The following is a 13,466-nucleotide window of genomic DNA, read 5'->3' as shown; positions in this document are numbered from 1 at the left end:
TGGCTATACAGATATATAGATACCTACGCCCATGGAAGTAGAAAAAAAGACCTATGCCTAACACATTTTAGTGACCGAATCACTTTTCAAGTAGGTAGGTACTTATACTTGAGTATAAAAATATAAAAATAAAAGAAGTTAGACACTGTTTGTTTGCATATTTAGCTGATGATGACAAGATATAATCTGGATTGGCTGTTGTTATTGAAGTAATTCTTTCAAAATCTACAACCCGAGTTAGCTACCTCTAGTATAGGCAAACTAGGCACCTGACTCAACAGAACCAGTGATATGTTACTTTAGTGATCTTAATATATCGTTAAAAGCCCTTAATTTATCTGGGCAAAGCCGCGCCACCAAGTAAGTATCCAGGGGGTTCAGAGTGCTGCTGTGCGAGCCACGGCTCTGTCTCGTTGCATTAAACGTGCCGATTACACGACAGCTCTCGTTCGTTCGTTTTTTTCAGTACAGAGTAACCCTCGATGGTATTGGCAGGCGGCGCACGCACACGACACGCGTCCGACATTTCGCTCCACGATTTATTGCACTCTAATATTGAATTTAAATTGTCAAGAACAATGCTTCAGTAAATCCTAACTTAGTATGAATGCTAATCTTGTTAGGGTCATTAACACTAATTAAGAAGACCATTTTATAGCAAATAACATAAGAAACTGGATAAAATTTTATTTTAAACTGTGCTTGTTTCCGTTTTTATGCATATTCTATTTCTGTAGTGAAAAGTAAAAATCAATCGCATGCATTGTAACATGCAGATAAAAAACCTACCTAGGTAAGTACCTACAACATTTATTGGATGAGGAAGGCCGACGATAGTTTTCTGGCGCTCCTTGGGAGGGACAATGAATCCAGCAGTCGACGATTTATTAGCTGATGATGATGCATTAAAATATAACCATAAATAAATTGTTTCTTTTATGTTTCACATCATTGTGCCTCGATATCTATAAGAGGTATATTTTGTAGAGCAGAAATTTAATATAAACAAAATTTTTGTTTTCAATTATTGAGGAAAAGTCGTCGACTCCGACCTTGCTCACATTGTTAAGGAAACAATACAAATTGACAAAAAGACTAAATTGTTTCAGACCACTTAGGTTGCATCCAATGACCAAGTTACTTGTTATCAGTAAGGCAAGTAAAACGTTCTAGTTAGGCCGCACTTCGTAGCAGAAAACGGTTTAACTTCCACAATCACAGAATTTATTTTCTCGTAAAATCCAGTGCAAAAATGCTACAAAAACATTCGTGAACGTGATTTGTTAAAGTGTTTGCTACACAAGAGATTACTACCTCGGTCAGAAATATAAGATGTTGTTTGGAATGAGGAATCTTGGACTGTTCAAATACTTGCGGTGGCGGGAGGGATCGCGCGGGAACCAGTACATCATGGGGGTTCTGGGTATGTCGCATACTTATATGAGTTACCACAATTATCCATTTAATTCTGATGTTTTAATTATTTGATTACATAGGCTTTTCGAGAACATAGTGAGTCCTTCACTCCATACCCTCGTCTATTTCGGTAGCTGATAAAAATAACCTTCGAACAACAAATATGTTAAATGCGAATCCACCAAATTAGGTAAATTCTCCAACGAAGGAAAATATCTGGAAAACCACATTTTCTTTGTTACATACTTTAGAAAATACTTGTATCTCTGTGTTCGTTTGACGTAAATAGACCTCAAAACACTTTCCTCCACCAGTGAACTTCCCGACGGTATGTTTCGGCATGCTCATGGGCTGGGTGTCTCCCGTCACGCCGCAACTCCAGTCGGCCCAGGGTCCCCTGCCGCGGCCCATGACCGACGGCGAGCTGGGGTGGATGGCCTCCGTGGCCTTCTGTACCGCGGTGCCGATGATGCTGGTCAGCGGAGTGGTGGCTGACCGCATTGGACGGAAGGCTACGTTGATGATGGCGCCGTTGAGCATTGCTGTGAGTGGCTTTTGGAAAAAGGGGTGTCTTAGGGAATGACTATTGCCTCGTATCTTCCATAAGTAATGTATAAGTGACTAACATAGACATCATACTGAATGTATATTCTCATTTATAGTTGTATAAATGTGTTTAGTCACAAATAGACATACCTACATTTTTATTGCTTTTTAATTTTATTTTCTGATTACGTATGTCTAGCCGATTTGGAGTAGTTATAGGCTATTAGGCATGCTGGTCATAACTGGATCATACTAGTAAGATTTCCAAGGATAACCATGGCACAGACTCATATTAGATACTTACGTACAAATTGCATCTCTTTACTCAAATATGTTTCTAACTACCTAACTACGTCAATTGTGTATTGTTTCTAGGCTGAGTATTTTTTCAATCTACCTAAAATACCTTCAGTTAGGTTAGAGTACCTAGTACCTACTAACTAACGTAATTAAACATAAATGCGCCAATTGTTTCCCAAAATAATATAATTCACTTTCAGCTATGCTGGCTGTTAACAATCATTTGGACGAACAGCGCAGTCATTATCCTCGCTCGCACGATCACCGGCGTTGCAGCCGCCGTGTGCTACGCCATCTCACCAGTCTATGTCAAGGAGGTCAGCGACGACGACATCCGAGGCGCCCTGGGCTCCCTGCTCATCCTGGCACAGAACCTCGGCTTCGTGATCATGTATGTTCTGTGTACGGTGCTGGACTTCTACTCTGTGGCGTACGTGTCGCTGGCCATGGCTGCGGCCCACGCGGTGGTGTTTCTGAACGCGCCGGATACGCCGTCGTATCTCATCAAGTGTCAAAGGAATGAGGTGAGTTTGATTCTACTTGAAGTGCTGGGCATAATGTGGCCTTATTTAGGTCAACTATAAGATTGTTTTAACGTCTTAGTTCAAAGTTTGTGTCGCGATGCGGATTGAAATCACTTGCCACAAACAATCAACATATATACCTATGCCATCATCGCATTAGAGTCGAGTTGTGCAGGATATCTATCGATATAGCTTCTTCATAAGTACACATAAATTCAATCTTATTTATAATTAATTAAGTAGTACTTACTCTACTTACCACATTTCTCGTGACTAAACTTCATAATGAATATTCCAGGAAGCAGCTGAGGTTTTGGCGTGGCTGCGCAGCGTCGAAGTGAGTGACAAACGAGTTACCGAAGAGATTAGCAAGTTGCAAGCCGACGACCGGGACCAAGCCAATGAAAAACCCGCCTGGAGGGACTTGTGTAAGCTTCTCACTTCGAGCTCTACTTATGAAAATGTTTAATTAGTACAGTAAACAAAAGAGATAAGTACTTAAGGAACAAATGAATATCAATTTGATAAAATTGACACAGATGCATTTACAAGTCGTTTGCAGACTTTTACAGACTAAATTACCAGCAGGCTTTGTAGACTAGTATAACTGCAAGATTTTAACTATTCCCTATTATAAACAATGACAACAACGCATCTATCTCCCTTGCTTCCTAACACTAAATCCCTCCACACCCCTTATTTTACAGTCTCAGACAGGACTACTCGGAAAGCTCTCTACATTTCTGCCGTCATACTCATCCTGCAAGAGTTCTGTGGATACCTGATACTGCTCACATATGCCTCTACAGTCTTCGGGAAGGCCAACGTGGGGTCAGCGCTGACGGCCAATGAACAGACCATAGTGCTGGGGTGTGTGCTGTTTATTGGGTCAGTTTGCGCGTGCTTCTTGATCGAAAAGGTTGGGAGGAAGGTGAGTCCGATAGGTTGCTATAGCAAATGTTAATTAAATTGAATTATTTCATTGGAACATACACAAAAGTAGGTTACATAGGAGCATAACTAAATTAAAACAGCACATTAAATCTCAAGAAATTTTGCCCACGTGAACAAATCTATGTAGAGAAGAAAAGCTTATTTATCGTAAACTTCAAATGTGTTCTTCCTAGCCTTCTCCTTAATGAGGGTCGACTTTGTGCGTCATATCCCGTCATTTACCCTATCCTCTAATCATACCCTCATTCACCTAACCTCCCTTCTCTAAAACCCCCATTCTTCCAGCCGCTCCTGGCAGCCACGTCGACCCTCAGCGGGCTGGGCATGCTGGTCCTAGGCAGCTGGTTCTACGTGACGTCACGAGGCCACGGCGCCCCCGGCTGGGTCCCTATCACCGCCATGGGCCTGTCGCTGTTCTGTGCCGCCGCTGGCTTCCAACCCACGCCGTTTGTTATTATGCCCGAGATGTTTACCTTTAAGGTTTGTATGGATTTTGCATAGAGAGGTGAGGTTTAGCATGTGTGAAGAGAATGTTTTGCATATGGATGGGAAAAATGAGTTGTAGTGGCGCTCCTTGTAAAATGCCTATTTCCAGTAGACGACCGCTTGCTGATGATGGATAATAGCTTGATAAAAAGTTGGTGCAGCCATTGCCATTGAGCGTTATTATTTTTTTTAACAGGCAAGGTTTTTTTAGTGAGTGAGTGACTATGACCTTCGATAGCAGAAAAACAGGCAACATCGAGCTAATATCTATAGACTGATAATGATGAAGATACTAAATGGTGATCTTCTATTCTTTCCAGCTAAGAGGCACAGTATCATCGCTGACCATCGCTTTGACCGGCATATCAGATTTCGTCCAAACCGAGGCGTTTTCCTACGTCAACGCAGCCATAGGGCTCCACGGGGCCTTCTGGATCTTCGCTGCAGTGGGCTTCGTCTGTGCCGTCTTCACCATCGTCTGTGTGCCAGAGACTCGGAACAAGAGCGTGGAGGAAATATACGCGGAGATGAGAGGCGAGAAGAAGACAGAAGATATTGATTGTTCGACTGTCTTGTAAGTAGGGAATACAGACAGAAGTAACTACATATATAAATAAGTTAAAGTCTATTAGTTTTGTTAGTGAAAGGTTGTTGTCCTTGTTCTTAATTATGTATTGTTAACTAATTGTAAGATGCTAAAATGTTGGATAGATGCAGGTTTGCCGATATTAGAAGTCGAAATTATGTGGTTGATTTCTATAAATTAGCACAAATGTTAGTTAGGTACTTACATTACATTTTAGTATGTAGGTATATAGTTATGTAATATGCCACAAAAGGATTTATTTCTTTCACTCTCACACACACACACACGCTCACACACACACACACACACACACACACACACACACACACACACACACACACACACACACACACACACACACACACACACACACACACACACACACACACACACACACACACACACATACGCATACATATACCCTCACACCCTACTTTATGTAAAACTAATTGTTTAATGTTCATTGTTATCAGTTAAGACGCATTGTATCCATTGTCCACATGGTTCAGAGTAGGAGAGGCTGGTAATCCGTCATACAGGTCTCCTAGTACGGACACCAGTCTCTCACATAGATCAAAACTAATGTACAATCTAATCTTAGCATAACAACCTATACATTTTCTGTAAACATCTGTGTGAGAGAAAAATAAAGATTTTTATTTAATTTATTAATTTTTTTTTTTATTTATGTAATAGTAATTTCAATATGTTACTCTTAGCTAGTGTCCCCTACAATACTTACAAAGTCAATAAATCAAGTTGTAAATAGTAGTAGCTAGTAAATAAAAGTCTTTAACTACCGAAAGCTTTATTACGTCAAATAATCTCATGCGCCTATGCATTCAGTTTGATCGCTCCCTTGACTCAGACCCGCACCGCTGTACTAGTTAGTTAACACAATAAAATGTAACTTGGAATTAGCTCCTCGTTTTACTGGCAATAAATTTAATATGCTCCCGCTGTGCTGGGCCCCAGGTTTTGAAATTTTGGGCCCTTTCCTAGGGATCTGTGTTGTATCGGAATAATACAGCCACAGTAATAACGACTCTATCCACTTGCATTAAAGGCAAGAGCTCTATAGGTATATTTCATATTTGTTAGAACGACAAGGACCGTGTTTCCTCTAGGGGCGCGCTATTGACACGTCAAATATTGCGACTTTACTAAATTACGTTTTGGGAAAATGCATCATAGAAATTTAAAAAATATATAAAATATAATATGTTTAGGTATTAAACTAAACAGGCTACATAAAAATAACTTACTTTCACGACATTTCCATTCTACCATAGTTTACATAAGTTAAGATCTTTAAGTGCTTAAATTGTGGTAAATTAATCAATAAGTATAGGTACTTCACTACTTACGGTTTTCGTGGTTTAATTTTTTTCAGTGTAGGTATTCTGAATATTATCAGCATGCTATACCCAAATACCAAATATGAATCAGCACCGCCATATTTTGAAGAACTACAAATGAAACGAACATGGAACCACCCAATTTTAATTGAGTTTTGAACTTGGTGAAGGGTGTTAAAAATCAAGTTTAGTAATTGGCCTGGGGGTGCATTTGGGCTAAAGTTACTCGATCAACGCATAAACAAACAGTCGAGGGGCATGGGAGCTGTCTAGTGTTTACCAATCACGTCTTTGATCACGCTTGCTGAGTTCTGATAGAAAAGTTGTTCTTTGCGAGTTCCAAAACTGTGATGTGTTTAAAGGCGCCTTGAGGGTTTAGGTTTGGCAGTTACGAAATAAAAGTTCAAAATTTAAGGCCTCAACATAAGCTAGATATTTAGAGAGAAAACATACTTACATAAAAGTTTCAATAAGAACGTACCTACTTAGATAAAGAGTTAAGTATCTCTTAATATTAATAAATATAAAACGTAAAAAAAACATAAGAATGTGTGGGTCAGGTAGAGAACCCTTAACTCATCATAATATTATGAAAGCGATTATGTCTCTGTATGTCCCTTCTAACCGTAATGTACCTCACTAAGTATTGGGATTTGGACAATGACTTGCGACTTTTTAACTCATCCATTCCACGTAATAGTGATGTAATTTAGGGACGGCTCGGCTTCCGGTCAATAGCTAATTCGGTAGAATATAATGTAAATAAAGAAAATGGACGATAATGGAAATTCAGCGTACCATGAATAGTTGAATACACGGAAGCGTTGTACCAAAACAGCGCAATTTCGAGTATAGTTCATTGATCTGCTCTCAAGTACTGGCACATTAAATAGTAACCGCTGTAGATAGCTGAAACCTTGCTTGTTATATGGCCTGGCGCCTCGCTCAGCTGAGAACTAAGAGAATATACAGGGTGATGCAAAAAGGGTATAGGTATGTAGGTACTAAGTTGGTTGTTAAGCCGAAGGTTGGTTCAGAATGACCTGAGTCACCCCCTTTCGGCTTAGTATAACCTTTTTGCAACACCCTGTATAAGTATAATATACTTACCTACATCTACTTACCATCAACCACGCCACGTAGACCCATGTGACCTCCTTCAGTCCCATTCCACAATGTCCCTGACGGTCACCTAATAAAGCGGAGCGCTGATCGCGAAACAATTTCTGCCTCTCGACCCGAGAGCTCTCGATATCGGAAGTATCCTATTGTACACTGTAATTCAATGCTCATAGCGACCTTTAAACAAGTCAATCGATTGTCAGTAAGTACTGTAACACAAGAACGGTAATCCAGTATTTAGTCGCCTTGCGCGATCCAGTTACGTTTGAACATAATCGCTACTTTACACACTTACGAGCTACCTCATTCATTAGTGTCATTACGCCTACGTATCAAATACTGAATTCAAACTTTGTACTAATAAACGTCGAAGGTAGTTGCTCGGTAACCAGAGAATGGCCTCGCTCGAGTAACTGTCCCATAATGATGGTAACGAAAAACCCATACAAAAGCGTTTTTATCTGAGACCTCTTTTTATACAAGAATGTTTTGTACAGCTACCTATTCATGCATAAAGAAATGTTACGTATAAACTTGATATTTGTGCGTAGGTAAACTCTCACTCGCTTATTTTTTACAGTCTCCGTCGTCGTGACCGGATTTTTTTCATTTATTTTCATCTTTTTGTGCAGATGGGACACAATAAATATTCAGATGAAAGACTCAGCGAGAATCGAGCGTTCTCTCACGGACCCAAATCATTCACATTTACGGCAATGATTCTGTTGTAGGACCGCCGACCCGCCGCTTTCACGGTTTCCAATTACAGTTAGCATTTACGCTCGTACGTACAATATGAGAAATGCAGTAAAATAAATTTAACTGGAACATAAACAGTGGGTTTCAAAACTGTGGCACATAAAATGTAAAACGCTACAACAATTCAGAAACAATAAGTGAAACTACGCTGGTGTGAAAGGAAATGTTGGTGAAGCCGACGTCCCGCGGCCAGTCGGAGCCTCGTAGCGTAGATTATGTCTAACATGGATGTTACAACTCATGCATTTTTATTTGTTTACTCGAGCCACCAGCTGTTCCATATCCATTTGACTCGTAAAAACAGAGCCCGAAAAATCATAAAACGTGTATTTTTAATGCTCACTCTCATCACAATATTCGTTTTATTGCTTCATTAAAAGTAAGCCCGGTAAGGCGAGGTTCTACTAACGGAATAACAAATCAGGTGCACCTTTATAAACTCCTTTAATTATTTAACTATACAAACTTCAGCGAATTGAAAAATTACAACTACACAATAATTTACAGTCTTCTGAATTATGTAATACTTACGTTAATCAATATTTATATAAACTTCAATAAATACGAAGAAGCAAATCGTACGAAATGCGTTATTTTGGTATCGTTATTGTACAAAAGTTCTAACATGTTTAGCGCTAATATTTACAGATTTAATGGAATTTTAATGTAACGGACTTATGCGGCAACTGTCTAGGGCTACGGCTAGGGTTATACGGACGTAGTCTAGTGGAGATCGGGGGTGTTACACGAAGTACGTCTGCACCGTGTGCTCGTGGACCACGGCCTGCGGGTAGTCACGTGGGTAGTCGCGCGGACAGTCGCGGGGGTAGTCGCGCGGCTCGGACGAGTAGTCGGACTCGATGGTGGAGTAGATGTGCTCGGACAGCGGGCGGTCGGCGGGCGAGCGCTCGGCCGACGTGGCCGACTTGCCGCACAGCGTCTGGCACGTACTATTCAGCACGGACGCGTCCATAGTGTACGTGTTCGAATTCCTCCCGTAATTCAACCTTTTCAATTTCTGCCCGCGCCGCTTAGACGACGGCATCGCGTACCGTAACCTCTCCCAGAAGCGTTTCTCTTTCCACGTTATCTCCAAACCTGTTTTGAAGTGCGATTTGAACTCGGGATCGCGCGGCACCGGCCCTACTGTGACCAGGATCAGTTTGTGCGGGTCACTGCGCAGCGCGCGCTGCAGGGCCTGCCGGAACTCGAGCCGCGTCCACTCGGTTTTGAGGAAGTTTTTCGTCATGACGACTATGATGCGTCGCGACGCCTCTGTAGCCTCAACGACTAGGTCTGGGAACTGCGCGTATGTCGCCTCGAATTGCGGCACGTCGCGGTAGTGCAGACATAGGTGGTAGGACGGGTAACCTGTCTCTAGCTCTCGCGACAACGTGTCTATCACAAACTCCTCGTCGTTGGGACTGTAGCAGACGTAGGCGTCGTAAAGCTTGTCGGCGTCCTCAAAGCCCGCTAGCGGGGAGAGCTTTATGCCGCAGTTCGAGTAGAGCCACATTCTACACGCGTATCTGAATGTGAAGACTAGAGCCAGTATCAGCAGAATAAGCATGAGGCCGGTAAGCACGGAGGCCAGCAGTGGCAGGCTGTGGGACACCAGCAGAGCGCTAATGACCGACTTGCCGCTTATCTCGCTGCAAACCGTCACATTCAAATTTAATGGCTTCTTTACGGCCGGCGCTACGTTGCCATTAACACAATACAAGTTGTTGGAGTCGATAACTTTCTCCACGTTCTGAGTAACAAACGTAAGGAAACCCTGCAAATATTTACAGTCACAAGACCAGGGGTTATCGCCCACGGACAGAGTTTGCAACTTTTTGTTATAGTCCAAATGCCAAAGCGCGTAACTCGCAAGTCTATTTCCGTCCAAGCGTAAAACTTCCAACACGCCCAAAAAGGAAAAAGTTTCGTTGGAAATGAACTCGATTGCATTACTTTGCAGAAACAATTCTTTTAAGTTACTCAACTTTGAGAATTCAAGGCCCCGCAGCCTACTGAGTTGGTTTTCCTCCAAATGCAGAGTTCTTAGTTCGCCGAGCCCATTGAACGTGTTGTTGTGAATGGTAGCGATGCGACTTGCGTTTAGATACAAAACAAGGGCTTTGTGCAGTGAACTCAATGCAGTCTCGTTGAGATCATGATAAACATTTCCGTCTAAATATATGTGTGTTGCGTCGACCGGAACACTATGTGGCACAGCAATTAATTGTTGCGCCGAGCAGTCGACTACACTAGTGCTCTTAGTGGCGTCGTGGTAGCACGAGCAGTTCTTAGGGCAAACCGTTCTGCAATTACAGCTGCTAATTTCGCAGCACTCGCAATTGGCGGGACAATAGTTGTCGTATTTACAGAGGAAGTCTTTAGCTTGTAGAGTGAGTATCGGGAGGAACTTGGCTCCTCGGACGTAGGACTCCTTGCAGATGACATTGTCGAGGTCCATGACGCGGGGGTACTCCCGTGACGTCACCGCGTTGATGGTCAGAAGCCACTTCATGGAGCAGTCACACCGGAACGGGTTCCCGCTCATGTAGAACTCTGGCAGCGCGCGCTCGGCCCCCACTCGAGATATACGTAAACTATTTATATCTAAGTTTTCGATCTCATTGGCATAAATATCCACGCGAGTCAAGTTCCGCTTCTCTAAAAACGTATCCGTGTCAACGTTTGAAATGAAGTTGTTGTTTATAAACAACAGTTCGACGCTGTTGGGGATCGCCATGGGCGATATCGCGACGAGCCGGTTATGACTCGCGTCCAAAGTTTTTACGTGCAGCTCGTTCTGAATTTTATAGTAATTTCCGAGTATTTCTATGAAATTCGCGTGAACGTCCAGCCACTTCAAACTTCCCGGTATGAAAGCGTAATCAAACCACACGAGGTGATTTTCGGATAAGTTTAACCACAGTAATTTGGTGAGAGACACGAACACCCCATTAATGTCCGATATGAAGTTACTATCGAGCCTAATAGCCTCGAGCTGCGTGTTTCTTTGGAATGTTTCGGTGTCTATGGCCTGGACCTTATTTTTGGCTAGATTGAGCACCTGCAGGCTGCTCAGGCCGCGGAACATGCCCGCAGAGAGGTTGCCTATTTGGTTGTCGATGAGCCGCAGCCCCGTCAGTTGCGATAAGTTTTCGAAAGAGCCATTCGTTATGTCTGTCAATAAGTTTTCCCCTAAATCTAGAGATTTCAGGGATGGCAATTTCGATATTGCTTCAGGTACCTTTGTCAACTGGTTCGAACTTAAATCTAATTCTTTCAGATCGGAACAGTTTTTGAAAGCTTGCTCACTGATAAAGGATAACTTATTATTATTCAGACTTAACTTATTGAGAATGTATAAACCGTTAAACACATGCCCTTCTATAGTTAGAAGTTTATTATTGCCTAGATTTAGCGTATGTAAATTAAACAGCGGCGAAAACGCGTTGTCCTCGATATGATCTATAGAGTTATTGCTTAAATTGAGTATTTGCAGGAAGAACAGATCTTTGAACATTTTAGTGGTAATACCCGCGACCAGGTTGTGCGACAGGTCAAGCACGACTAATCTTATTAGACCGCCGAACGTTTCATCTTCTATGTGGTCGCTCCTCAATTTATTCGCCGAAAGATCTAAAACGAGCAATTGTTCCAGCCGATTAAATATTCCCCTCGGCAGGCTTTCGAGCTCGTTATGTTGCATGTAGATCTCGCGGATCTCCCTGGTGTTGTGGAACAGTCTGTCGGGGAGCGTGCGGATGGCGTTGTTGGAGAGATTGACGAGCTTGAGCTCGAGCAGATCGGTGAAGACGTCCGGCGGCAGCGCGGCCAGCTTGTTGCCCTGCAGGAACAGCCGCGCCAGCCGCCGCAGGTGCAGCAGCTCCGAGTCCGCCGGCAGCGACATCACGTCGTTCTCGCTCAGGTCTATACTCTGCAGCGTCGACCCGCACTTGTGCCCGAACCCCAGCTCGTCCACGAACTTTATTTTATTCCGCGTCAAGTTCAACGAAATGAGATTCTCGAGCGCACAGAACAAGTCCGACGGTATCTTCCTGATGTTGTTGTAGCCGAGGTCGAGCGTGTGCAGCTCGCGCATGCCGTTGAAGGCACCGAGGGACAGCTCGAGCTCCTTATTCGGGCCCCACTCGTGGTTCATGGAGCGGATGGTGAGCGACTTGAGGCCGCGCAGCCCCTCGAACACGTTCCCGGGCAGGCGGAGCAGGTGGCAGCGGGTGAGGGTGATGTCGGCGAGCCCCTGCAGGCGGGAGAAGTGGTGGTCGCGCAGCGTGCTCTCCCGCGGCGCGCGGCACGCCACCCGCAGCGCCGCCGCCCGCTCCGGCGCCACCAGCTCAGCATCAGCTGACAGCACCGGCACCTCACACACCACCCCGTCCGGCGTACGCATGCAGCCGTCCTCCGTCCCCGCCGCACCCATCACAACACAAAACAATACCACCTTTACTATCATTTTACACACTTGGTCCATGTCATTTTCGTCACTGTTTATGAACTGTCACTGGCGCGGTCGGCTACTCATGTCCAGCTGTTCGCTCGGGGGTGCGCTCGATAACAATGGCAGTGCGTGAGATAAACATTGCGTGTGCGGACGACATGGTGCCGGCGCGGCGGCCCGGGCGCGACTGCGGTCCCCGCGCCCCGCCGCCGCCGCCGCCGCTGCCGCATACTAACTAACCCTCCCTAGTTTTCGGCATTCGTAAAAAACGGAAACCGTTACGTGACTCCGATTCCATTAATATTATTAGTTGGTGCTTGCGTATTGTTGTGTGATCATTTGATCACATGTGTTTTTTGTGCGTAGCTATTGTGTTTTGGTGTGAAATGTAGAGCTTGTGAAATACTTTCTAACTAAGATAACTTTAAAACTACGGATCTTTACGGACACTGCTGCTGTTGCTGTTATCAGAAAAATGTAAACAAGTTAAGAACACTTATTTACATTTACGTAACTGCTTGAGTAAAGTGCCGTTAATTGAACGAAGTAAATGAGTCAGTCATTACTAAAGAGAGATTAAGAAAAGCTAACTGTCTCTGTAATTAAATTTAACTCTTAATTAATAGCATTACTATCTTGCCACACACAACGCATTCGTTAAATTTTTAAAAATGTTTTATGTAAAGAACGAAACCTAAAACTGTTATTAAACCTACTTTAGTTGCAAAAGCAAATCCAATTTGGTTTATGCCTGAAACCCAGTTTAACAACAGATGAAATAACTGGGTTAGTTAATAACATCTGGACACGAATAACTAGAAATAAAAATTGTTCCGAGATAATATCGGCCTGAAGAGCATACCAGGCTATAAATTGTAATAACTGTTTTTAAGTGACCCAGTCTAGACTTGAATGTTATTTATATCTAGAAGGAGAACATAAACTGACTTTAAAGGCTT

The 13,466-nt window shown here is 43.2% G+C and overlaps 2 protein-coding genes across 2 annotated transcripts; one reads left to right on the top strand and one right to left on the bottom strand.

Moving 5' to 3' along the window:
* Positions 1 to 1,017: 1,017 nt before the first annotated feature.
* Positions 1,018 to 4,820, top strand: LOC105383976 (facilitated trehalose transporter Tret1-2 homolog). The gene is made up of 7 exons (XM_048629675.1): positions 1,018 to 1,423; positions 1,731 to 1,960; positions 2,463 to 2,786; positions 3,085 to 3,214; positions 3,494 to 3,717; positions 4,026 to 4,220; positions 4,547 to 4,820. Exons 1-7 carry the CDS (start codon positions 1,333 to 1,335, stop codon positions 4,802 to 4,804), a joined length of 1,452 nt encoding a protein of 483 aa, XP_048485632.1. The 5' UTR covers positions 1,018 to 1,332; the 3' UTR covers positions 4,805 to 4,820.
* Positions 4,821 to 8,478: 3,658 nt separating this feature from the next.
* LOC105394987 (toll-like receptor 7) lies at positions 8,479 to 12,974 on the bottom strand. The gene has a single exon (XM_011566904.3). The coding sequence runs from the start codon at positions 12,538 to 12,540 to the stop codon at positions 8,794 to 8,796; it is 3,747 nt and encodes a 1,248-aa protein (XP_011565206.3). The 5' UTR covers positions 12,541 to 12,974; the 3' UTR covers positions 8,479 to 8,793.
* Positions 12,975 to 13,466: the final 492 nt, after the last annotated feature.

Source organism: Plutella xylostella, chromosome 23 (genome assembly GCF_932276165.1).
Source record: "Plutella xylostella chromosome 23, ilPluXylo3.1, whole genome shotgun sequence".
Lineage (NCBI taxonomy): Eukaryota > Metazoa > Arthropoda > Insecta > Lepidoptera > Plutellidae > Plutella > Plutella xylostella.
This window is presented reverse-complemented; position numbering and strand designations above follow the sequence as displayed.